Genomic DNA, 27,186 nt, shown 5'->3' on the forward strand with positions numbered 1-27,186 from the left:
TCGTTCATAACGATCATCTCTGCTCCTCTCTCTTGGAGGTGATTCTTCTCTTCTACTTCTCCTTTTGGGTGAATCTTCTCTTCTTTTGTAAGGGGGCGTACACTCATTGGAGTAGTGTCCGGGTCTTCCACAATTGCAGCAATTACGCTCACGACTCGAAGATCTTTTGTCATTGTAGGACCTTGACTTGGAACTTCTTTGTTTGTTTCTATTCTTGTAGAATTTGTTCAAGTTCTCCACCATTAAGCTCAATTCTTCATTGGAAACTTGTTTCTCACTCGATGTTGTGGGAGCATCACATGAAGCTTTGTAAGCACCACTTGACTTGTTGTGGAGTTCTTCCTTATCCTTGAGTGACATCTCATGAGCAACAATTCTACCAATGACTTCCGTTGGCTTGAGATCTTTGTAGTTGGGCATCATTTGGATCAAGGTGCACACGGTATCATATTTTCCATCCAAGACTCTTAGGATCTTCTTGATGATGAATTTGTTGGTCATCTCTTCGCTTCCTAAGCCGGCAATCTCATTTGCGATGAGAGCAAACCTAGAGTACATCTCAGCGACTCCTTCACCATACTTCATTTTGAACTTGTCAAGTTGACTTTGAAGCACATCCAATTTGGATTCCTTTACGGACTCCGTACCTTCATGCATATCAACCAAAGTATCCCAAATTTCCTTTGCATTCTCAAGGTGGCTGATTTTGTTGAATTCTTCGGGGCACAATCCGTTGAAGAGAATATCGCAAGCTTGAGCATTGTATTGCAACATCTTCATTTCTTCCACGGACGCTTCACGATCCAGTTCTTTTCCATCCTCGAAGAAATCACCTTGCAAGCCAATGCGCACAATAGCCCAAACAGCGGGGTTATGACCAAGAATATGCATTTTTCATCTTATGCTTCCAACTAGCAAAATTAGTACCATTAAAGTAAGGACCTCTACGGTGGTAATTTCCTTCGATGAACCCATACTCCCCTAGGTTGTGAAACCAAGGCTATGATCACCAAAGCTATGGAAATCAAGGCAAATGGAGACCAGAGCTCTAATACCACTTGTAGGATCGACGTAGGTCTAGAGGAGGGGTGATTAGACTACTTGACTAAATAAAAATCTAGGTTGTGTTTGATAGCAAGATATTGCAAAAACCAAAGTATTAAAAAACTACAATATTTTAGTCTTCAGATATAAGATACCACAGTTTTGATATATCAAAGTATTTTGAAGTATTGCGAATACTGTGACATGTTTGGTTAGTGCTTTATGCAGCAATGCAAATTAGCTAGCCAGTGGGTTGATAGTCGTTACAAACACGTGTGTTCCTAACTAGTTGTAATCATTCCATGGTTTGGTTGATCATAGATGATTAGTTGGGTATATGGATACTTGTGTTTTGTGGCCGGCACAGATGGAAAACATGCCACGAGCAAGTGCTACAGCAACTCAGCTTTGCAGCTGCACGCCTGAGGAGCAAGCTCGCCCAGCAATCCAATTGGACTTGCTCGCTTCATTCCTCATGGCGAGCATGACAGGGCTGGACGAGAAACGATGGGAGGCAGGGATCAATGGCCGGGCACGGAGAGGCGATGTATGACATACTAATGATCAGCTATCAGATAGTGCGCCATGGCAGCGTAGCAGTGGTAACGGTCGCGTGGAGAAGCTCAAGGACGAGATCCCACAGAATAAGGTCGTGGAGCAGAAGCAATAGGAGGAGGATGGAGGGGGCAACAGCGGCTTGGATCAGGGAGGAAGATGACGGCGAGGCATTTCTTTCGACAGCTCAGTTTTTTTTAAAAAAAAAGGTCCAGGGCTCTTTTTTAAAAAACAGAGAAAATACTACAGTTTTGCAAATACTGCCGTATTAAAACCATCGTTTTTAGTGGCAGCCAGACACCCCATAGTAATTAAAACTATGGTAATCTTAAATACCAAAGTATTCTGAAAATACTTAGAAAAAACTAAGCTATCAAACAAGGGCCCTAGCCTTTTCCCAGTTTTAAGTCTTGGCAGATTTTAGCAACTTAGCACAAGTCAAGCAATCAACCTACACATGCAAGTCTAAGAGTATAGAAACGGAATGTAAAACATTGCACATGAAGGTAAAAGGGGGGAGTTTGGAGGGAGCAAACGCAATGTAGACACGGAGATTTTTGGCATGGTTCTGATAGGTGGTGTGATCGTACATCTGCACGTTGATGGAGACTTCAACCCACGAAGGGTAACGGTTGCACGAGTCCACAGAGGGCTCCACCCACGAAGGGTCCACGAAGAAGCAACCTTGTCTATCCCACCATGGCCATCGCCCACGAAGGACTTGCCTCACTTGGGTAGATCTTCATGAAGTAGGCGATCTCCTTGCCCTTACAAACTCCTTGGTTCAACTCCACAATCTTGTCAGAGGCTCCCAAGTGACACCTAACCAATCTAGGAGACACCACTCTCCAAAAGGTAATAGGTTGTGTGTTGATGATGAACTCCTTGCTCTTGTGATTCAAATGATAGTCTCCCCAACACTCAACTCTCTCTCTCAAAGATATGGATTTAGTGGAAAGATGATTTGAGTGGAAAGCAACTTGGGGAAGGCTAGAGATCAAGATTCTTATGGTTGGATTGGAATATCTTGATCTCAACACATGAGTAGGTGGTTCTCTCTTAGAAAATGAATGGTAGAAGTGTAGGCATGTTCTGATGGCTCTCTCTATGAATGAAGAGTGGGTGGAGGGGTATAAATAGCCTCCACACAAAATCTAACTGTTACACACAATTTACCAAACTCGGTGAGACCGAATCATGAAACTCGGTCAGACCGATTTAGTTCAAAATGTGAACGTTAGGATTTTCGGTGGGACCGACATGTCAACTCGGTGAGATCGATTTCATTAGGGTTAGGGCATAACGTAATCTCGGTGAGACCGATCACATAAACTCAGTAGGACCGATTTCTGTAATAGGCAAACAGAGAGTTGGTCAGGCAAACTCGGTGGGACCGAATCGCTCATTTCGGTGAGACCGAAACATTACGAAAGGGAAACAGAGAGTTTGTATTGCGAACTCGGTGGGACCGATCGCTCATCTCGGTTGGACCGAAACGTTACGAAGGGAAACAGAGAGTTTGCAATTCCATCTCAGTGAGACCGAGATCCCTATCGGTGGGACTGAAATGACTAGGGTTTCTGGCAGTGGCTATGTCAAGTGAACTCAGTGAAGTCGGATAGATAATTTCGGTGGGGCCGAGTTTGACTTTTGGTTTGAGACATATGTGGATATGAGAAAGTGGTTGAGGGCTTTTGGAGCATATCACTAAGCATTTTGAGCAAGCAAGCCATTAAGCAACACCTCATCCCCTTTTAATAGTATTGGCTTTTCCTATGGACTCGATGTGATCTTGGATCACTAAAATGAAAATGTAAAGTCTTGAGCTTGAGCCAATGTGTGTCCTTAGCATTTTGAGGGGTCCACATTCCTTATCCATGCCATGCCAATCATTGAACTTTCTGAAATGATCATCTTGAAATAGCATTGGTTTAATGAGCTATATGTTGTTACGAATTACCAAAACCACCCAGGGATAGTTGCACTTTCAGCGTCCCTGTTACAAGTCGAGTGTAGACCTGCAACTAGGACAAAAAAATTGTTGGGCCCAAGTTGCGAGTCAAGGGCGGACTTGCAACTCAGGAAAAAAAGTTTGGGCCCAGTTGCGAGTTGAGCGTGGGATTGCAACTGAGACAAAAAAGGTCGCGTCCCCATTATGAGTCGAGGGTGGACTTGCAACTAGGACAAAAAATGTTGGGCCCTAGTTGCGAGTCGAGGGCGGAAAAGAAGTCCGGGCCCAGTTGCGAGTTGAGGGTGGGATTGCAACTAAGACAAATAAAGTCGGGCCCCAGTAGTGAGTCGAGTGTGGACTTGCAACTGGAAAAAAAGGTCAGACCCCTAATTGCAAGTCGAGGGTGGACTTGAAATTGCGACTAAAAAATATCGGGTACCACTTGCGAATCGAGAGTGAACTTGCAACTGAGAGAAAAAATTTGGGCCTCAGTTGCGAGTTGAGTTGGACTTGCAATTGGGACAAAGAAGTTCGGACCCCAGTTACGAGTTGAGGGTGCACTTGCAACTGAGACCAAAAAAATGTCAAGGCCCAGTTACGAGTCAAGGGTGTGATTTCAATTGGGACAAAAGAAGATCAGCCTCAATTACAAGTTGAGGATGGACTTGCAACTGGAACAAGAAAAAAGAACCTTTTTTGGTGGTGGACTGTCAACTAACAACGATCAGAAAAAACAATAATTTAAAAAAATGGAAAGGAGAAAAAATAAAATAAATAAAATCATGAATTGAAAAAAATTACGAATTTGAAACACACAAATGAAAAAGGAATGAATAGGGAAAAAGACAAAGAAATCAGAAAAACACAGTCGTTGCGCATGCACCACAAGCAGGATACCTACAAACACACAGGAGCACAAACAAAGCAACACCGCGTTGATCGGTGCTTAATGGATCAACGCTGAAGCGAACAAAATGCATCCTCCTATCGTTGAGTTTGACCAACTCCGTCCCGACTCATCAATCAAGACTTTGAACAAATGAAAGAATAGGCGCATGACGTCCTCAAGCACTTTGAACAAACGAAAAAGAATCGAAGAACATGAATTTTGATGTCTAAATCATGTGGTTAGAAAGTTTTAGATGTGATGTAACTATTTTCACATTTAGATGTGAAATAGTAAATCCGAATTTAAATGATAATGGATTCAAATCTTCTTCCTATGGAAACAAATAGCTTGGCGTGAAAAGCAAGAATGGAGATTCATGTGATTTATGGAAGCAGTAGTTACAAAAAGATTTGTGAGATTGACGTGATTTATGGAAGCAGTAGTTACAGAAAGATTTGCATGGTTGGCATCAAGGAGTGAGGCAAGAGTGGAGCGTGTGGGAGCGGTAAATTGGAAGTTAGGAAGGAGCGGTAAATTGGAAGTTAGGAAGCAGCGGCAAATTAGCGATCGATAGCACCTAATAACTATATGGAATAATTACCAAATCCAAAGTACACCATGCTTCCAATCGGATAGCCTTCGACTGGTCTGATAGATGCAAACTACCAGTAGTCTAATGCCTAGTGGTGTCTCACATACAAACCAACACCTGCGAAACAGTGGGCCTATTCGCTTCCGTAGTTAATGTTGTCCCCTCGGCCGTCTACAGGTTTACCCGACAAAAGAATGGAAATAAGAACGTCTCCAGCTGCCCTCCAACAGGCCCCCAGGGTGCCTTTTTTACCGTCGGTGCAGAAAAAATCGCCCACCCACGCCCCCAGATCCTTGTTTTTCATCATTTTGGGCCGAAATTACAACCGGCGAACCCAAGCAGAACCCAGCGCATCGGCGGGGGGGGGGGGGGGGGCTGGGGACACCGGCTGAAGCGAAAAGACGCGTGGACCCACACTGTCGGTGACGCCAGCCGATTTTCCCGCCGTTTTCCGCTTTTCCCTCCCTTTTCCTCCCCACCACCTCTCGTCTCCCCCGCAACTCCCGCCATTCTCCCCAGATCTGCCCGCCATGTCGTCGAAGAAGTATGCGCCCCTCGCCTAGCCACTGATTCCTCCTAGCCAAAGCCAAGGAAGCCGAGGGCGCCGATGCCAAGGCCCCGGGGCTTGACGAACGCCCAGTGGAAGGCCGGCGTTGATCGTCGGGTAGCGGTCACCAACGATCGGCGGAACAGGCTCAATGTGAAGAAGGCTAGGGACATGGCGGCGGCGCAGGAGGAGACGTCTCGTGCGGGCATGGCGAACGAGCGCCAGCTCCTTCCGCCTCAACAGGCCGGCCAGTACCCACAAGGCGCGTGGGGCAGCAAGCAGAGCGTCGCGTCGCCGGCCAACTTATCACTGCCAGTGTGGGGGTTCGCACCCTCACCTGACTACGCAAACGATGACGCGCTTGGCGGCTTCAACCCCAACATCACCTTCCGCATGGCTCTGTAACCCCCCCCCCCCCCCCCCATCTTCAACCCCGACCCGCGCACGCCCTTCCCCGCGTTCACCGCCAGCCTCAACATCCAGTACGGATACTCGCCGACGTACTCAGGCTCGCTTGCCCCGACTCTGCGCCGTGGACCCCTACCCTTCACACCAGGCTCGGCCCAAAGTTCAGCAGCACCGATGTCGACAAGGACGAGATCATCACGAACGGCTCAGCCGCCGCCCCTTCGTACCCCGGGTTTCGCATGCAAGACGAAACGCTGGACACCGTCGTTGACATGGAGGACGTCGAGCACGACGATGCCGAGGAGGAGATGGAAGAGGAAGAACCGACGGAGCCAGCGACCAAAGGGAGAAAGAAGAAGCGGCCGTCCAAAGCCAGGCCGGGCAAGCCTCGCGTCAAGTGGACGCCAAAGGAAGACAAGTGCCTCGCCGAAGCATGGAAGACTGTCAGCATCGACCCAATCACTAGCGCGAATCAGAACGCCGACACCTACTGGAGAAGGGTCAAGATGGCGTTCGACGAGCGCAAGTTGGTCGACCCCGGCTTCGCCAGCATCCACATGGATCGCGACGAGAAGGCCATGGCCAACCATTAGGCGACCATCCAGCGGGCCTGCAACAAGTGGCATGGGATTCAGGAGGAGGTCATTGCTCGCCCGGAGAGCGGCGTTAACGTCGAGCATCGGGTATGTCCATCGCTCGCCGGCCCAGCTCTTCGCCGACACTTGTTCTTCGTCTGTGTAGATGGTTCGAATGTTCGACATGTTTCGCTAGGACAACAACGACCAGGATTTCATGTTCCTTCATGTCTTCACCAGGATCGAGTCGTGCGAGAAATGGACAGAGTGCCGGCTCGCTCTCGCCAAGACCAAGGACAGTGTCTACAACCCGGACGCGCATGCCTTGGCAACGGCGGAAGGGCGTCATGATGGCAACAAGAAAGCCAAGGCGGCGAGAGACTCAGCGTCCGCTGCCAAACGGTTGCAGTCATTGATAGAGCAGTGCATCGTCGACGCCAGGAGTCACGCCGCCAAGAAGGAGGAGAAGTCCGAGGTGAGGTGGTCGGCGCTGATGACGAAGCAGGGCGTCAAGCTCAACCTTCTCAAGACCATCGTCGTCGTGAAGAAGAGGAACACCGACCTAGCGTTCCTAATGGGAGCAAAGATGGCGACGATGGACCAGCAGGTGAAGGTGTGGTACCTGGCAGAGCGCAACCTCATCTTGAACCAGATGTCGAGACCGGCAATGACCACTACCACTACGCCCACGCCTACGCCCACACCAACGCAAGCACTGCAACTATGCCCACAACGCCCATGCCAACCTCTCCCACCCCTACAGTAGAGGAGCCTGCCAATTGAGTTCCATGTCTATTGTTCCTACCTTTTTGATCGCCGGACTTTGGCTATGATCGATCACCAAACTGTGGCATGATGATCGCCGAACTTGTGTCATTTTTTGATAGCAAAAAAGAGAACTTTGAATTTTTGGGTGTTTGGGGGCCAAAACCTGGGGGCGCGGCTGGGAACTTGATTCCCCTCATGCCGAAAAAACCACCGGCGCAAACGCGCAAAGGCCTTCCCCAGGTTCGCTGGTGTGCCAAACGGCTGGAAATGCTCTAACAACCCATTTGTGCATGAAAAGAAACAACCTGGTCTAGCTTGGAGAATCAAATGACTATAACATTCTCAGTCGCTACTGTCCAAGTTCAGATCTGGTCAAGGTACAACATTGCACCTTGATTAAAGGGCTATAATAATCGCAAAACACAAAAATAAATCAATTCTTTCCAGCTTTGCTTTATAGTGACATTCCATCATGGGTCTTAGAAGAGTGAAAATGTACACATGACAAACCAAACACCTGCAAAAGCAGAGGGCCCTATTCACTTTCATAGTCATCTTCATCTCCAAATGAGAAGACCGAAGCGTCTGCGGCGATGGCCTTGAACTCGCTCAAGCTGGATGATTCCACAGCAGGGGGTTGTGCTTTGGTGGAGCCGCTCTTGCTGCTAGCTTCAGTTTTGAGAGAGATAGCGTCAGCTGCCCTTGCAATTCCTTGATCGCCCGAAATGGTTATTTTCTCGATTCCGCTGGCAACAGCTGATGGCTCCTGTTGTGCAACACTTGTTTCAGAAGCTTTGGCTCCATTTGCTCCACCTTGACCACTGCTGGAGACCTCATTCTTGCCCTTGGATGATCCATCTTCTGCTTCATTGTCAGAAAAAACATCATCCTTATCATCACTTCCAGTTTCTTTCTTGGACTCTACAGGTGCAGCATTGCTGTCTTTGGCACTGCTGCTCGTAGAGGAATCAGCATCAGACTTCTTATCAGCAGATCCATCAGCTGGTTTTTGTTTTGGTGGTTGTGAACCACTATAATCTACCAGAACGATCTCAACCTGGAATCCTGGTGACGGCAATTTTCTCTGGATACCATAATAGTTAGTTAAGAGTCTGAACAAAGGGCAACAAGGTGAACTCAAGATAAATGACTCATCACTGGGCAAAATGTTTTCTTCACTTACTAGTAGTAATATAAATCATTTTCATCAATGACAAATATAAAATGTACCAAGTCTGCTACAGCTCAACTAGAGCCAAACCTTGCATTACACACACGGCAACTCGTGGAATAAGGGTGCATTGGGTCTGTAGGAAATCTGCAGGAATTTCAAAGGAACATTTGTTCCTGTGGGAAAATTTTCCAACCTAAAGTTTGGGAGAAAGGAAAGGCGTGCATCTACTTGATGCCAGTGGGAGAAGGAAAGGCAAATAACATATTCATGGAACCATGATTAATAACAGGTGCACCAGTACCATTCCTTCGTTCTCCTGCAACCTCCCAAATCGCACCTCCCAAATCGCACGCTCCTTATGTTTTCCTGCGGTTTTTCGGCTCCTTTATTTTCCAGGTGTGATCCTTCCCCATTCCTACACTTATCATATTCCTATGTATTACACATAGTTCAAAAAAGCGCTAGGCGTTAATTGTGTGTTTTGCCACCTCCTTGCGATTTCTGACCAAAGCGCATGCTTATGCGCAATTATGTGCAGATTAAGCGCATGCTAGGCGTTTTGCTATCGCCTAGAGCTAGGCGCGCCTTTTTTAACTATGGTTTTACACAACCGTGTCCCGAACAGGGCCTAAAACTGTCATGTGGACTCAACAATATAAAGTGGATATTTAGCGTCCATCTTATTGAATAATTCAATATTTTTATTTTTGAAATGAACTTCCGTTAATGTATTAACAACTTTTAATATTGGACATTGGATGAAGCTAATCCGACGATACAGAGGTGGTAAATCTGAGCACTATTGGCCGTTGGATATCATCTTCACTCCATCGGATTCTACCACGTGCACTGATGAGGACATCCCCTACTGCAGTTACACCCACACATCTCACAGGTACACCTGCTCAAGTAACAAAAAGACAAGGACCAATCACCAGAGTTCGCACACGTCATTTCAGGACTTTGAGGGAGCCATAATGACACATAAAGGCATGGACAAAGCACACACGATAACACTTCATAATTTCATCCATAATCATCCGTAGGTATTGTGCCACCTCACTTTTGGGCCAGGCCCATATAAAATCGAAATAAAGGGCAATAGGTAGTTTTTCGAGTTCGTATTAGTGGAGAAACCAACTTAAGGTTGATCCCCCCCCCCCTCCCTCCAGGGCATCATTTAGACTTGGGTTTTGTTTAGGTACAAATTCGCCATAGTTGCAAATTCATATATTTCATTTGTGTAACAACCAACCCAAGACCGCTTACGGAAACCCAACATTCAGCAGTTTATATTGCAAATCATAGTTCTTGCTTGTTCTTCGACTGCTTACAGGGACTGGAACTTTGTGATCAGGTTGACCGTGCCCTGGTGTGGTCAATAACAACTCCGGAATTGATTTAGCAATTACATAGGCGCAACCTCGTCCCATGTTGTAGTTTAATTATCCAAACTTTTTTTCTTGTAGATGAATTGTCACTCTTTTTTACTTTATGATTTAGAGTGCACAATATACACAAATTCGAAAACACCAAACACTTTTTTGTTCTAGAATCTTCCATACTTTAACTATCCAAACTTTTTTCCGAATGAATTGCCATTCCTTTTTTTACTATATATGATTTACAATGCACAATATGCACAAACCTCACTTCACAGGCACTTCTCATTTGTTCTAGATCCTTCCATACGTTAATTCCCCCAAGTTTGTTTCTTCAAAAATAATTCCATTCACTCTTACTTTACAAAAGACTCAAAAGTTATGACAGCACGTTCATAATTCCATTTGTCTTTGAAGATGCAATACTAGCTACTCAAAACTGCAATACGAGATACGTAAGGACGTGCGGGCTCGGGGTCCAGGACCTGGAGCGTGCCGGCCTAGCGCTGCGCCTGCGCTGGATGTGGTTCTCCCACACGGACGACGACCGCGGATGGCGAGGCCTCGACCTCCAGTTTTCCCGCGAGGAGCGCGCATTGTTCTTCGCATCGACGACCATGGAGCTTGGCGATGGACAGACGGCATTGTTCTGGGATGACCGATGGCTCAACGGCCAGTCCGTGCGAGAGCTCGCGCCGGCACTCTACCAATGCATTCCCAAACGGCGACGCAAGTCGACAACGGTGGCCGCAGGCCTAGCGGGCAATGCTTGGGCTCGTGACATTCAAGGAGTGATAGGGATTCACGAGATTGGCCAATATCTCAGACTGTGGCAGGCCGTGCAGCACATCAGCCTATCAAACCGGCCCGACCGAATGCTCTGGAGATGGACGGCTAGCGGCAACTACACGGCACGGTCATGCTACGCCGCAACCTTCCATGGATCCATGAAATGCCCCTCCTGGAAGCTTACCTGGAAGAGCTGGACACCGCGTCGTGTTCATTTCTTCACTGGTTGGCTAGCCAGGACCGGTGTTGGACGGCGGAGAGACTAGCCCGTCGCGGCCTACAGCACCATCCACGATGCCTCCTCTGTGATCAGGCCCCAGAGTCAATGTGGCACCTGCTCCTGCGATGCCCGTTTACGCGGCAGGTCTGGCACGACGTGCTGGCTTGGGCAAGGATACCTTCTCAACCGCCAAGCAATGAGCCCACCCTCACGGACTGATGGCAACGAATGAAAGGGCAGACCCCACATGCGCTACGGAAAGGCCTGCAATCTATCGCCATGCTCGTCCCTTGGATGATTTGGAAACAACGCAACGAGTGCGTCTTCGACAATGCGCGCCCCTCGGTTACCGCTAAGGATGGCAATGGGTCGGGTTTGGATCGGGTTGAACAATATAGAATCCATATCTATATCCATGAAGACAGTCTTTGCCCACCCATGAAAAAATCCACGGGTGAAAATTTGTGTCCATGTCCAAACCCGATGGATATCCATACCCACTGGATATCCACTGGGTCCTCTCAAGACATATAAATAAGACATAGCACAATGTTAACATAAGCTTCTTTGTTCTTCACCTCATGGTAGGCTAGGTTTCACTTATGGTAAACATCAACTTATGACAAATCAACGTCCACTAACAACCTAATATAATTTAGTTTTTTTTTCTAAAAGATGAGAATGATGAGTCATTTAACGAGGAGATAAAAATAAGGGAAGGTGCACTGTAGTATGTTACGGCGGGGATTGAATGTCAACTAATAGAAGTTATGACGAGGATTATGCAATTTCTTTTGCATGTTTTAGATAACAAAGTGGAAAATTCCAGTGGGACATTTGACTGTGGGGTAGGGATAACAGATTTTGACCCATTAAATCATACTATCGGGTCGGGTTTGGGTATACCCATGGGCACAAGATTAGATCCATGCCCTACCCACGAGCAATCGGGTCGGTTTTGGGCGCTGCCCATGGGCACAAAAGTATATCCAAACCCTATCCATTCGGGTCGGATATCCATGGGTATCCATGTCCATGGGTAAAATTGCCATCCTTAGTTACCGCACTCGTAGATAGGATTAAGGCCGAAGCCAAATGTTGGGCACAAGCTGGCGCTTTGGGTCTCAGGGTAGTCCTCCCCACTAACTGGGATGTCCACTGATAGGTTGCCAATCCATGTAACCACCACCTCCTAGGAGGATTGTATCTTCTCATCTTTTCTATGAAATGAAACGCAAAGAGTCCTTTGCGTTTTCTCGAAGAAAAAAAAGATACCTAAGGACAAATGTGCTGGATATATTTGACATTTTCATGTACTATATTATACCTTGCAGTCTTCAAATATTCTGTAGTTATAATTTGATTTTCAATGGGATGAACCACGAGAACTAAATCTACATCTACGCCATGCATATATGACTCCAAACTAACATGTTTACCTGTATATCCTGTGGTATATCGATATTCGTTCATACTTTGGTTATATCTATAAGCTCCTACGTGCAATTTGCATGTGTACCTACCTAGTCAAAATAATCAGTTGCCTTGTCAAAATCAGCAATGAAGCATCGATTACCTTGTCAAAATCATCAAAATCAGTTGGATTCAGTGTCACTCTGTTCTCCATCATTGTTGTATTTAGCCAGCTGAAAAAGACAAGTTAAGTGTAAAATATAATTAAGAATATAATTTATTTCCAGTTTCCCATGTAAGATTTTGATGCCATCAGATATATATCATATATATATGTAGATTTGTGCAACTAAAGCAAGATACTTATGTAAAGGAATGATACATTATTAGAAAAAAGGAGCTTACCAGTAGAAATCTCCTTGCCGATCATGAAACTGAATCTTGAAATCACCAGCTACCTCTGCTAATCCAGGCTCCCCAGGCAACGCGAAAACCATAATTCCCTTCCTTGGTGCACTAAACCAGAAATCTTCTGGCTGAAAATGGGTTGAAAATTAAGTTACCAAATAGAGCAGAGAGAGACTTCCCACGCATTTAGAGAATAGATCAAATATATAATAATAGAAACAGCTTCTCTAGGTCATAGTGAAATAAGAGAGTTTGGAATATCTTTTGAGGTTTTTGGTACTTTGTTTTACGGAATGTCATGTGGTGGGCCTTGGAGAAACACAAAGTCCCAACAAAGTAAATTAACCTCATCAAGGACATGTACGATAACGTTGTGACAAGTATTTGAACAAGCGATGGCGAGACTGATGACTTCCCGATCAAAATAGGACTGCACCAACGGTCAGCTTTGAGCCCTTATCGTTTTGCTTTGGTGATGGATGAGGTCACAGGGATATACAAGGAGATATCCCATGGTGTATGCTCTTTGCAGATGATATGGTGCTAGTCGATGATAGTCGGACGGGGGTTAACAGAAAGTTAGAGCTATGGAGACAAATCTTGGAATCGAAAGGTTTTAGGCTTAGTAGAACTAAAACTGAGTACATGAGGTGCAGTTTCAGTACTACTAGGCACGAGGTTAGCCTTGATGGGTAGGTGGTACCTCAGAAGGACACCTTCCGATATTTGGGGTCAATGCTGCAGAAGGATGGTGATATCGATGAAGATGTGAGACATCGGATCAAAGCTGGATGGATGAAGTGGTGCCAAGCTTTTGGCGTTCTCTGTGACAAGAGTGCCACAAAAGCTAAAAGGCAGGTTCTATAGGACGGCGATTCGCCTCGCAATGTTGTATGGCGTTGAGTGTTGGCCGACTAAAAGGCGACATGTTCAACAGTTAGGGCCGGTGGATCGGCGCGGAGCAAAGGCCAGCTAGGCGAAGCAGAAGCCGGCAGGTCGATTGTTTGGCAGTGTGCAGTGGCATGTGGTAGAGGCATTGACTAAGGGGAGCAACACGTGGCGTGCGCGGAAGCAGCAGCGACCAGAGGCAGGCACGCGTGTGGACAGGAGAAGAAATCAGCAGCAAGCCAACAGGATTATGGCAGCGCAAAATTGGATGGAGCATGAGTTGTGCGTGCGATTTTTTTTTACCTAGACTCTAATACCATGTTATGGATGCACCTTATCTCAATTGCATAGCCCAAGGGGGGTACAAGGAAAGAGACGTGGCCTAATAAGAACTCCTAGACCAATACTAATACAGTAATACTCCTTAACAGGTCTGTCCTTCTTTATATAGGAAAATCAGGAGCAATACGAGACCGGTTAGTTAAGCAAGAAATATTACAAAATATTATAAGCTATCGGTATATTAGAGGAGGCATGTATCTATTGTTGAGGAAGCAAAGAATCAACACAAAAAAATAGTGTTCAATATTTGTTAGTTTCATTTCTCTCTTGGACCTAATATCATTTACAGTATGATATAACAACCATTACATTTCTTTACCAATGTAACACCCCATTGGTACTAAAAATGTTGGGCATACAACTGCTTCAAGCTATAGAAGATGGTACTAGGCTATGTTCATACAACTGCTTCAAGCTATAGAAGACAGTACTAGGCCACTGATTTTTTTAAGAACCTTCTTTAACACTATGTGGTTTCCGCTATGAGCTTACAAAAACAAAGTGGGCGCAATCAATAATATGAACAACCCGCACAGATATTCGTGATACTCAACCGATAATTTTCAGAGTAAGCAGAAAGCCACAAACTACTGAACATAAACAAGAATGTTTTATTAATGAACAAAAACCAGGGTGGTTTATTGATGGAAAGGCATACCATTAGTTCTTTCGTTCTTGGATGCTTCTTCGTAGAAAAAAGAACACCTGCATAATAGGTTATTACTCAATGCAGAGGAGAAAAACTGCTAATCATAGAAAAAGAACAACAAGCTACTCTTTTACTATATGATATGTGAGATGAACATTTCAAGTTCAATTCATGATGTAAGATACCATTGTGATTGGACACAGTAATTGATGGCCTGATCCAATAGGGGCACCTATGAAGGCGAAATCCCCTAAGCATGCACCTGGAAAGTGTGGCACATGCTTAATTATTAACAAATGAGATACATGCAGATCATACTGAAATCATGGAGGAAGTAGTGTGAACACCTGCGAGGCGGCTGATTTTCACCATTGAAGTAAATTAAAATACGCTCAAAGTACTTCACATATCTCTGTAATTTTTTCCAGCACATTAAGAATAATGCATTGTTATATAAATAAATTAAAATAATCCGAGGGTTACTCACAATCTGGCTTGGAAGAATAAGCCCTTTTCCATCTACACATCTTTTCTGATTGTAGTATTCAATGGACTCCTCCGCAGTAGGAAAGAACTGTCCATACATATGATGCACAAGCTTCCAATCTTATTAACCCTCAAAATTGGTAGAAGAATTGGCATGGCTAATTTTAATTAGCATGTAATGCAAATACTGATTTTACCTTTAGGTATACTAGAAGGCTGGAGATCATCAACCCTGTTCTTGCTTTCCCAGCTTTGCAATGGATAACCACCACATTTTCTATGTCTTCCTTCAGCCATGAGTATGCACTTTGGCAAAATGATATGACAAGTTGTATCGGAGGACAATTATGATCGTCAAAAGGAAAGCATGCAACCTAAAATATACACATCAAATATGAATATTGAACAAAAATGATTATTTCATTATCAAACTGTGTGAAGGAAACTGAAGCAAGTGATTGGAAATTTTCAAATTATTTCTTGGTGGTGACAGGACAGGGACATAAACAGATATATAAGCTGCCCATACCTTTCCCTCAAAAAGAGATGCATCGTACAGCCTTTCTGAGCAAAGGTTATACACCTTATATTTCCCCTGTAACATAATAATAAATATAGAGGTTAAAAGGCACAAATAGTTCAAGTAACATTTGTAACTGAACTTTGTAATTGATGTAAACGAAGATCAACTAGAAAACGTAATTGTCCTCCAATGACATTTAACTAAAATTTAACTACCTCAACAACATTTCACGAGATCTACCTAACTTAAAGAAACATGTGTTATAGGTTTGATCCACAGGAGTCCTTAACTGCAAAACTTCCAGTAGTATTGCACATTGGTAAAAATAGAGAAGATAGGTCTAACAATGCATAGAAGCAAAATATCATAGATGAATTACCACCCTCAAGCAAATGAAAAAGGCATTCATCACCTTAATAAAGATATGCATTGTACAACAGATGAAAAAGTTAACTTGCATATTCATCATAATAGAAACGCTAAAACCCATTGCTTTTATGCAACACTTTGGCGTCAGGGTGCCCCCCAAGTCTAGGGCGTCTAGCCGCCTTTGACATCTACGAAAGGCATCCGCCTTGTCCATGTAATAGATATGTGTACTTCCTCCTTTATATAGGGGTATATTTGCATATATATAGCATGTGTATATTCTGGCCTCTTTGGCCCGTAGCAATACGGGTCCAGTGGAGGATGACGACACCCAGGCAGCTGCCTCACCGGACTGCATCGCCTCTACTCTCTACTGTCGCCTCCACTGTCTCGTCTTGGTCTCCTATGGCCTGATAGTGGAGTATGCTGCTGTTGCTCCCAAGCTAGTAGCACCTCATGCACCCCAGCCTGCTCGGCTCTCCAACTCAGCATGGCCTCCCATAGTGAACAAGAGAGCATGTGTTACCAACATGTCAGCAAAAGGCAAGTCCGCTGCTGCTGCTGCCAATAGTTCCAAGCAAATTGTTGCCATGTTTCGAAGAACACCTGAGGATCTTGTAGATGAAAGGCACTTTGGGTGTTCTCAAAGCACTATGGAGTCCAGCACAAAGACTAAGGAAGAGAGGCACTATGTGTTAGGAGCTAGGGTTCTGTCGGTTCTAGGGCGGAGATTGTAGGGGAAAGATGGAGGAAGACGAGGTCGAGGGCGCGGCGGCCGGCGGCTGGGCACCGTCCTTGCGTGGTGGAGAAGAGGCGGCGGCGGCGCAAGAGGCGGCTAGGGTTAGGTCTCCCGGCTCCCTAAGGGAAGCCAAGCAAATACTGATTGCTTCTTGCTTGATTAGATTGATACATCTCCTCTCCTTATATAGAGAGGTTTACTTGACTCCTAAGCAAACGACCCTAATAACGATAAGATAATTGGGCTAAGCCCCTAATAACAATAAGATAACTTGGGCCACAGCCCACTGGGCTAAGCCCCTAATATGCCAGTCATAACACTTCTCCCCGCCTGCACAAACAGCTCGTCCTCAAGCTGTAAGGCAGGGAAGCGCTTGCTGAACTCCTCGAGGTGATCAACCAGCATCAAACACCTCCGCGACAGCTGGGGCGGCCAGGTCGCCGAGCCCGGCGGCGACGGCGTCCTCCTCAATGTAGTCTGCAGCCTCCAGGTAGAAGAGTCGGGGGCAGACGTGGCCGGGCATGTAGGTCTCGTCGCAGTTGAAGCACAACCCTTGGCGGCGACGCTCGAGTAGCTCGGCCGAGGTGAGCCGGCGAAACGGGTGCACCGCGGTCGCGGCAAGGGGTGCCGCGGAAGCCTGAGCAGGCCGACCCTGCGCGGGAACATCCGGCCAGGGTGGCAGCCCAGCGGCCCGGGACGGTGATGCCTGCTGGATGGCCACCGTGCGGCGCTCCAACGCGCGGGCGTAGTACATGGCCGTCTGGAGGTCCTGGGGTCCCTGCAGCTCGACGTCCACGCGGATATGATCTGGCAGACCGCCGACGAAGAGTTCGGCCCGCTGGTGAGCCGTCACGCCGGACGCGTGGCACGCCAGGGCCTGAAAGCGGTCGGTGTAGTCCTGCACCATAGAGGTGAAGGGAAGGCGGCCCAACTCCGCCAGCCGGCTCCCACGTATCGGTAGCCCGAATCGAAGGAGGCAGAACTCACGAAAACGCTGCCATAGGGGCATGCCGCCCTCATCCTGCTCGAGGGCGTAGTACCACGTCTGTGCGGCGCCGCGGAGGTGATAAGAGGCGAGCTAGGTGCGGTCCGACGCGAGCGTCCGTTGCCCCTGGAAGAACTGCTCGCACTGGTTGAGCCAGTTGAGGGGGTCCTCGGCGCCGTCGTAGGTGGCAAAGGCGAGCTTGGCGAAGCGCGGCGGTGTTTGAGCATGACCGCCGTGAGTGTACGGCTCGGCGATACGGAGCAGCGAAGAGGATGGCGTTGGTCCGGTGTGCACAGGTGGTCCGCAGGAAAGCGGTGGCCCGTCGAAGCCAGCGTGGAAACCCGCGGAGCCGGAAGGCCTGTCGTACGGCAGGGAGGGCGCCGGCTGGTCCGCGGCCATGGTGTAGACTGGCGGCGGTGACGTCCCGGCCAACCAGACCGGAAGCTGGGAGGTGAGGGCAGGAACCGCACTTGCTGAATCGGCGCACCCACCGGCGCGGTTGTAGTCAGCCATGGTGTAGACTGGCGGCGGTGACGTACGGCAGGGAGGGCGCCGGCTGGTCCGCGGCCATGGTGTAGACTGGCGGCGGTGACGTCCCGGCCAACCAGACCGGAAGCTGGGAGGTGAGGGCATTTGTTCTTCTGTGAGTGTGGCATACCATTTAATGCTACAAGCAGTAGACAATTTGAGATTGCAATTGAAGCCCCTTGCCAATATGGTTCAGGGTACAAGCCTCCTAGTGCCTATGAACCAAGACCTGAGAGAGAGCCATTGCTTAATGATTGTGTCAAGGAAACAAGTAGGGGGCAACATGAGGCAGCATGGAAATAATAGAAGGAAACTCATGTCGGATGGCTGGTTGGATAGAAGGGAGCGCCATTTGATTAACTTCCTTGTTAATAAATAATCCAGAGGACACTTCTTGGAGTTGGCTGATGTGTCGCTTAATCCGGGCGTTGCATGTTGCATTGTAGCTCAAATAAATAGAGGAAAACGAGGTAGAAAAGTCGCAAGTACGCACATGGCGCAAAACATTGTCTGTGTGTGTGTGTGAGATAGGGGTAGCACCAATTGAAGAGAAGCTTGTCCAACATCGTCTGAGATGGTTTGGGCATATTCAGCGCAGGCCTCCAGAAGCTCCAGTGCATAGCGGACGGCTAAAGCGTGCGGAGATTGTCAAGAGTGGTCGGGGTAGACCGAATTTGACATGGGAGGAGTCCGTTAAGAGAGACATGAAGGATTGGGGTATCACCAAAGAACTAGCTCTGGACAGGGGTGCGTGGAAGCTTGCTATTCATGTGCCAAAGCCATGAGTGTGTTGTGTGTTGAGTTCATCGTGCTCAGCTCCCATAAGCTCTTCCGGCCGACAATTGGCATCAGAGCCTTGTTAACCGGTGACCGGTGGACATGTTGAGCAGCGGAGGGCAGACAAACTCTCCCTCCCATGCCTCCAAGTCGCAGCCACCGAAGCCACTGGACGTGAGCCGCGACCACAGCCGAGTGCGGCGAGGGGGGAGCTGGTCATGCAGCAGGTCGTCCGGGAGATCGGCGGCGGCAGCAGGTCGTCCGGGAGATCGGCGGCGGCAGCAGGTCGTCCGGGAGATCGGCGGCGGCAGCAGTGGACTCTCCTTTCCCATGCTGAATAGGACAAACTACACCGACTGGGCCCTGGTCATGCAGGTGAATATGCAAGCGCTTGTGGAACGCCATCAAGGATGACGACATCCCGCACCGTGAGGATCAGCAGGCGATGGCGGCGCTCCTAGCACTTTTAGGCTGCCACGGTGCCATTTCGGTTTTTTTCTTTATTTCCCGTTTCTGTTAGAGAGCTTAGCTCGGGTTTCTAACAAACTTTGAGCGAATCTTGTACTCAAGCACGATTCATTCGTGGGATAGAACGAACGCCATAGATCGTGGGCATTGCAGCTCGAATAGATAGAGGAGAAAGAAACAGAGAAATTGCAGGTTTGCACACGGTGCAGAACATTCACTTCATCGTGCTCAGCTCCGATGAGCCCTTCCAGCCAAGGGTAAAGAGAAAATGATGAGGCCTTAGTTGTGAAACTAAGGAGCTGCTTTAATGATGTACTTGCAAAAATGGTACTTGATGTCAATCTTCAAAACAAATTGATCAACATGGGGAAAAGAAACCCTCGTGAGTCATGTTGAATGCAGTATGTTAATTTTTGCAAGGTAATTCCAGCAATGTAATTTATGTACAGACTCTTCATATATGTTTACTTTTACATGTTAATTGTTTGGTGGTGTGCATATTGTGGTCAGACCATTGAGCTACAAAGGTTTGAAAAGCGTATTGTTAGTCTTTGTGCTTCATCATTTGGTTGTGACTTGTGACAGAAATTGGAGCACATTTGAATTTGCGAGTCAACTAGTAAACTCTCTGTATTTATTCAATAGTAATTTCAGCAAGCTAGTTATTCATTTTATTTGCTGTTTGTAGATCCATATAAAGAAAGGAAACACGTTACAATGGAAAAGAATGAATGATGTGTCTTTGTTTCATACAAGCAGAAGATGCATAGGTTTCAAAAGAGGTGTGAGAAGGCGGGCAACAAAAGCTGAGGTTTTTGATTGGGGCAATGAATGGGTTGACGCAACAATGTCACCACCAAAGGTGCTCGAGGGTGTCCTGATGACATTACATGGGAGGATGTTGGTGTGGCTATTGGTGCATCTTCGAACCTTTCGAGGTCGCAATCTTCCTAGGACAGCTACTACACTTCATAGGGGGGCGTCAAGCGTCTGCGTGGCATACATAAGGCAGCACAAGAGACCTACACCAACACGGCCAACAATTCTTGCAAAAGATGAGGAAGAGGAGTTAGAGCAATACTCAAGTATCCCCAACACAGAGGAGGATGATTGAGACTGTGATTGATGATGATAGTGTGAGCAATGATGACGATTCAACCAATGTTGACCAAGATGGTGGAGAAAACACCAATGTCACCATGGATGAGTTATATAATGGTTATTGAGACTTGGAGATGAAAGTTGAGAGTTGAGAGACATGAGAGAGTTGACAAGCCTTAAGCCTTTTGCTATGCTGGTATTATGTGGACGTTTTTTATGACATTGTAGTAATGTTTTAAGAATCACCAAGGAACTAGCCATGGACAGGGATGCATGGAAGTTTGCTATCCATGTGCCAGAACCATGAGTTCGTTGCGAGATCTTATGGGTTTCACCTCTAGCCTACCCCAACTTGCTTGGGACTAAAGGCTTTGTTGTGGTTGTTGCTGTTGTTGTAGTGATGTTTAAGAATCGGGATTCATGACAAATGTCATGTGGTTAACTGGTTGTGCAATATATCATGCACTGCAGTCATGCTAGATATCTTGTTTTTCACTTTTGCAGTTTTGCTCACGTTTAGTTCTCTGCTTTTTCATTATCTGTGGACAAGTTATTAAGTTATAACATATTTGCTCATGTTCATGCCGCTGTTATGGCACTGCTAGGAGGGCGCGAGAGGGCCGGCCGGGGGCCTTTTGCCCACGGCCGGGCAAGATGGAAGGGATTTCCTTCTTAATTCTTGCTTGATTAGATTGATACATCTCATCTCTTTATATAGAGAGGTTTACGACTCCCAAGCAAGGCTTACTTGACCCCTAAGCAAGCGATCCTTATCTATAATTAACCATAAGACTAACGAGCTATACCGCCAGCCCAGGCCATTAGGCCCATTACGTACTCTAACACTACACCCCACCTGGACATGCAGCTTGTCCTCGAGCTGCAGCCTAACCAATTTATAACCATGACTCGACGTAACACAAACCTAACACCTAAAAACAAGACTTTTACATCTCGGCTTGTTTTATTACTCTCAACCTGAAATGGACTGGGACGATTTATTTTGGACCCCTTAACAAAAAGTGGACACCATCCGCACGTCGGACGTGCACGTGTACAGCCACCTGGATCCCATGGACACCATCTGGACAAAAGGAGTGCATGTGTATGGCCACCTGGAAGTGGTCGCAAGAGCGACCAGCAGAGGCGCCCTCGCGGCAGCCGGCAGACCTTCCCCCCGCCGGACGGCTGTTGGTCTGCACCGCACAGAGAAGAGTGGAGGGCTTGCGATGGAGAATGGCGAGGAGGGGTGCGCCCCCCCCCCCCAACCGCCGATATCGCGGACTTTGAGGTCGCTGCCCGCGGGGAAAACAGCATGCCCAAGATCCCCGACGCAGCAGACGAGATCGAGGCCCTTTGCACAGCGAAGCGCAGCTGGGAGGAGCGGCAGCTGCAGACCACGCATCTCCCGCACACGCCGACGCGCTAGGAGGCCGCGCGCAACACCGCCACCGACACGTGGCGGGTAGTGATCCAAGCCGGAAGCGGTGACGGTGACGGCGGGAACTTGATCTGCTGGATGGGAACGCCCTGGGGAAGCGGTAATGGCGACGGCGGGAACTTGATCTGGTGGATCGGGACTCCCGCCGACGCGGTCGATGCAGGGCCGGAGCTGACTAGCGGTGGCTGTTGCAGCGGAGCGCCGGGCGGGCCGGCGGTGGCGGTGGATGACAGCTGCAGCGGCCCGGCAAGCGCGACAGGGACGCCCTGGGGCTGCTGCAGCGGCTGCCACTGTAGCCAGGGCGGGCCGGTGGTGGCGGTGGATGGCAGCTGCAGCGGCTGTTGCAGCGGCCCGGCGAGCGCGGACGCCCTGGGGCAACGGCAGCGGCTGCTGCAGCGAAGCACCGGGCGCGGCGAAGGCCGCCAGGAGCAGCGGCTGCCACTGCAGGCAGGGCGGGGCGGTGGATGGCAGCTGCAGCGGCTGCTGCAGCGGCCCGGCGAGCGCGACGGAGGCCGCCTGGTGCAGAGGCTGCCATGGCAACCACGGCGGCGCGGTGGCGGCGATGGGCGGCGCAGCCGGGTGCGGCCCGTAGGACCCGGCCAAGAACAGGCGGATCTCCTGGACCGCCTGTGTTAGGTCCTGCAGCGTCCCGGACACCTCCTCCGGGGTGAGGACAGCGGGGGCGGGCGCGACGGAGGATCCCGGCGCGGGCAGGAGCGGGGCAACGGTCGTGGTGGTTGCCGGAGGCGACGAGGTGACCGGCAGTGAAAGAGACGGGTTGGGCAGCGGTGAAGACATGATCGAACCGAAGCTAGCTGATACCAAATTGTTATGGCGCTGCTAGAAGGAGGGCGCGAGAGGGCCGGCCGGGGGCCTTTTGCCCACGGCCGGGCAAGATGGAAGGGATTTCCTTCTTAATTCTTGCTTGATTAGATTATACATCTCCTCTCTTTATATAGAGAGGTTTACTTGACTCCCAAGCAAGGCTTACCTGACCCCTAAGCAAGCGACCCTTATCTCTAATTAACCCTAAGACTGACGGGCTATACCGCCAGCCCAGGCCAATAGGCCCATTACATACTCTAACAGCCGCTTTCTGTTTTGGAGAAGAGCAAGTGCAAAGAGGATGGGAGGGATGGATGCTATGTGGGCTCTACAACCAGCAATTTCAAGGTGTGTACTACCAAATTCTTCTTTATTCTGCTGCTCATAGTAGTTCAGAATTGTCTAATTGTGTCGCCTCACCTTACGCTTTAAGCGACTAAAAGGTGAGGCGGTACTAGGGCGCCTCGCTTCGCCTTACCGCCTTAAAAACATTGATCAAACCCCTTGATCTAGATACTTGAGGTGAACAAGTTATCAACTGTTCTGGCGCTAGTGTCTTCGAGAAGTTATTCCTGTGTCATATTCAGAGGGCATGCCTACACTGAAGCAAGCTGCTTCTTTTTGCGAGAAAGAGAAGCGAACGCATGTTATTAAGTTAGCAGCATGGTCAAGGTAGCAAGAAACATATGGACGCATAAACAAGTAAATATCAGACATATATCTGTAAGACACTCTTAAAAACCTGAAATTTATCATGTATGTTAAGAAGCTACCTTGTGATGCATTTCAAAGAACCTGATGACTTCCTCCATGTGGTTGCGATAAAAGCCCTGCAATAGAGGTATTGATGTGTTTAATTCTAGAGACAATACAAAGGAGCTCCAACTTCAAAGTGTGACACTGACCTCAAAATATCCGAAAATTCCTGAGCTCAAATCACCGGCAGGAAAACCCATAGCAATTATGTTCTCTGTAATATATGTCATGTCTAAATCAAATCCTCCTTCCTATTATAAGAACGAGAAATTTGTCAACATCTATTGTCTTGCTGCTATGGCCACAAAAGCTAAATTATTGAGTGAAACCATCCTGCCTACTGTTTTTCGTATAGTTTCTAAGGTGTTCGAGAAAATAACTGACTACCAAGGATCTTCTAAAGATAATCACACAGATCATTACTCTAATTCTCCAAAATAGTAAAGTTCGACCCTCCTCTCCATATAGCATTCTTGATTGTCCTTGCTATTATCAAAGTAGCAAAAGACTGATGAATTATCATAATCATGAGGCATGACACTGCTTACCGAACCCAGCTAAGAACATGCAAATATGAACCTTGAACCAAACGACATGTGACTTGTGAGAAGATGCATGCTAAATATGAACACATATTAATGTCTAAAACCTCCTAACATGGATGACTTGGTGCTGGAAGAAGGCATTTTCAACGACACACACCATCATTTTTCATAAGTCAGAAGCGAGCAATGGAGCAAACATAGCATTCAAGGAATTGTGTGCGAACTATTAGAGTTTCCATGATGAAAGAGGAACAAAATTGTTGCTCAATTAGAGGCATGTATGCTTGTCCTGATCATGTTAGTGCAATACTATAAGAACTGAAAAATAAAAGAAACGTGTTTGAAAGATATAAAGGTTCACCCAAGATTTCATATTCGAACACCTATAAATGTACCTGATATCGTCTCTTATTCTGTGAGACCATGTGGCGAGCCTTAACTTGCACTGCCTTAACAGCATTCTTAGAGGAATCCACAATGCCTCTTGTCAAGGAACCAAAAACACCAGCTTGTGCAGTAGTTGGGGTTGTGCTGCCTTCAGCACTCTCATCTTGATGTGGATCTTTTGGAGACAGCCGCAATCCAAGGCCACTAGCGAGACGGGAAACGGTATTTTTACCTGTTGGTGATTCTTGACCTGAAGAAGGCTGAGGGATTTTCAGATTTTTCGCCCAGGAAGATAAGCCTGATGTAGAAAACATGGATGATGGTGCCTCGCGTCCTGCAGCATCTTGTGTGGTGGCAGAAGTTGGAGCGGAAGGAGATGAAGGGGCAACAGGATTTGGACAGGCAGCCTGTGTCGCGGAATCATTTGAAAGAGCACGTGGAACAGGATCAGCAGTAGTAACGGCAGGAAGTGGAGATGAATCCTGGTTATCCATAGGAGTATCAGACGGGGTGAGAGATGGCTTGACTTGTTGTTGTTCCATGATTGACTAACGGAGTTTATTAATCTCAGGTGAACGAATGACAAGCCACATCTGCAAAACCATCATCATACATGGTTATAAGAAAGCAGCTCAATCTGCAAGTACAAATCATGTCCTCGACTAACTGCATATATTTTATTTACACAGAATTTGAGTGCATAACTACAATTTCACTCTTAACAAGTGCAAAAGATCTCATTCTAAACAATATGTTATGTTGCATCAACTCATCAGCCAAGCAATGTATCACTTTACACATTCACATATCTAACAAGAAGACAACTTAGAATAAGTATCATCTTATCGATATCACTGATTACTTACAACTGGGCAGGTTATTCCACATGTACAAGAACTGAAAATACAAATGAGAGCTCGTCCAGTGGCGGAGCGTAGTGGGGACAATTCCGGGCCCTGGCCCCCCCTTTCAAAAGGAAAATTTACCAAATACACTTACTTATCTGCTAATTGCTCTACTAATCGTCCGGCGTCTCTGATCATCCTAGCCTTTTCTATGCCATATACACTCATTTGGCCCCTCCTAATATTTGATTCACGCTCCGCCACTGAGCTCGTCCACACTAAAACTAACACGGGAACAAGAACCACAACCTGAGCTACCACGGAAGCGAGACACGTAGCTAACAAGAATCTTTAAGCCTAACAAGAAACTCACGACGAGCTCGGACAAAGCAACGTGTGAAAGAACCGCTCTGAATGGGATCTCTCGGGTCGGCTACGGACTCAAGAACTTATAATAGATGAGAAGCGGGGGGTGTGGCCTGGCCTTACCAGCAAGGTCCGGATCTGTGTGTCGTTCCTTCCCTCGAGGCTTGGCGAGTTGGCGACGACGGCGAGCTGCCTGATGGAGGGGGGAGGAGGGCGGTTGCTTCTTCGGCGGAGGTCTATGTGGGAAACAGAGAGATGGGGATCGCGGCCGGGTTTGGTGGGGTGCAGCGGGAGGAGACGACCCTGGAGTGGGTACAGGGGGTTAATTGAGAGGGGCGATTTGGAGCCCGGGCTCAGCTGATCCCGATATCTCCCTCGTCTGTTCCAGTATTGTGATCCGAACAAATCCAGCTGTCCTGGTGGTTGTGAATGCCGATTGTGTGCATGTTTTACTTGGCTCAGTGGTTAGGCATGCGGTTGTGCAGCCTAACGACCCGAGTTCAATTCCTAAAATTGACAGGTGATGCACTGGGGTTTTCCCCAATTTATTGAGGATCAAGTTTGGTGTGTGGTCCAACCACTCATCAAAAAAATCTTGATACTCATTTAAAAAAATTCTGAGGATCATGTTTATCTTGGTACTCATACTAAAATGGCCGTATGCATCCCTAGTTGGTGCAGAGGCCGGGGAAGTGAAACTCTCCCCCATTTTAAAGCAGTCCCCGGCTATTCAGTCGTCCTACATCAAGGTGCACGGTGACCCCCGTCAGCGCGCCATATTGATCGCCACGAGCGATATGTTGGAGTGAAAGAAACCATAATCATAATCCAACTCTTGGAGGCCTAACTTGAAGGTGGGCATGGTGATCGTGCCGTGATGTCAAAGGCGCATCCACCGCAGCCGGCGCCGGGGGTGGTGCCGACATCGCCTGGCCCGGCTCAGGGAGGGCCGGCCGAATCAGATTCTGATGCGGATCTGGATCAAGATGATCCTCGTTTGCGGCCAGCCAGATGGAATGTTCAGTTTGACGATGGCCAGCAGATCGGATCAGGGAGGGAAGGATTCATCTACTATCATGCGGACTCCCGATGGATGACGATACGAGATCGAGATCACGACATTCTCGTTGGCCGCTATTTGGATTGGGATGAGCAGATCCACGCAGGTGCATGTTTTACTATTGATTATTTTCATTTTACCGTTCGTGATTGTGTGCAGGAGAGTTTGCTCGAGGAGGAACCGATTGAATGTGTTGATCTTACGTCGGACTCAGAGAGTAAAGTGCCTAAGCCGGTCATCGGAGGTGAGATCGCGCTGTCTATGAGGGCTAGGGCGACTGGGGCTACTGGGGCGACTGGAGCGGCGCCCGCGCCGCCGGCGCCGATCGTTGCGGCCCAGCCATTGGCGCCGGGTGCGAGGCAGGTCGGAGGGCGGTTCTGGGTCCTAGCCG

General features: G+C 47.8%; 1 protein-coding gene across 2 annotated transcripts; it reads right to left on the reverse strand.

Annotated features, from left to right (window-relative positions):
• Window positions 1-7,640: 7,640 nt before the first annotated feature.
• LOC123102871 (phosphatidylinositol 3,4,5-trisphosphate 3-phosphatase and protein-tyrosine-phosphatase PTEN2A) lies at window positions 7,641-26,111 on the reverse strand. 2 transcript variants are annotated; one of them, XM_044524333.1, is made up of 13 exons: window positions 25,859-26,110; window positions 24,533-25,117; window positions 23,742-23,843; window positions 23,610-23,666; window positions 15,610-15,675; window positions 15,278-15,454; window positions 15,082-15,168; window positions 14,942-15,006; window positions 14,780-14,856; window positions 14,604-14,650; window positions 12,713-12,843; window positions 12,471-12,540; window positions 7,641-8,413 (listed from the first exon to the last, which is right to left on the reverse strand). In XM_044524333.1, the coding sequence occupies exons 2-13, from the start codon at window positions 25,064-25,066 to the stop codon at window positions 7,865-7,867; spliced, it is 1,962 nt and encodes a 653-aa protein (XP_044380268.1). In that variant the 5' UTR covers window positions 25,067-25,117; window positions 25,859-26,110; the 3' UTR covers window positions 7,641-7,864. The 2 variants fall into 2 exon arrangements, with proteins under 2 accessions (XP_044380268.1, XP_044380267.1); XM_044524332.1 differs by having other exon boundaries at window positions 14,942-15,168; window positions 25,859-26,111.
• Between the last annotated feature and the right edge of the window lie 1,075 nt (window positions 26,112-27,186).

This window comes from Triticum aestivum, chromosome 5A, assembly GCF_018294505.1.
Source record: "Triticum aestivum cultivar Chinese Spring chromosome 5A, IWGSC CS RefSeq v2.1, whole genome shotgun sequence".
Taxonomy (NCBI): Eukaryota; Viridiplantae; Streptophyta; class Magnoliopsida; order Poales; family Poaceae; genus Triticum; species Triticum aestivum.

Excerpts from the sequence above, each read along its gene's own strand:
- LOC123102871 (XM_044524332.1), bottom strand. The coding sequence starts at position 25,066 with ATGGAACAACAACAAGTCAAGCCATCTCTCACCCCGTCTGATACTCCT. Across the intron at positions 23,667-23,741 it reads GAATTTTCGGATATTTTGAG|GGCTTTTATCGCAACCACAT; the intron begins GTCAGTGTCACA and ends CCTCTATTGCAG. Across the intron at positions 12,541-12,712 it reads CGGCAAGGAGATTTCTACTG|CTGGCTAAATACAACAATGA; the intron begins GTAAGCTCCTTT and ends TGTCTTTTTCAG.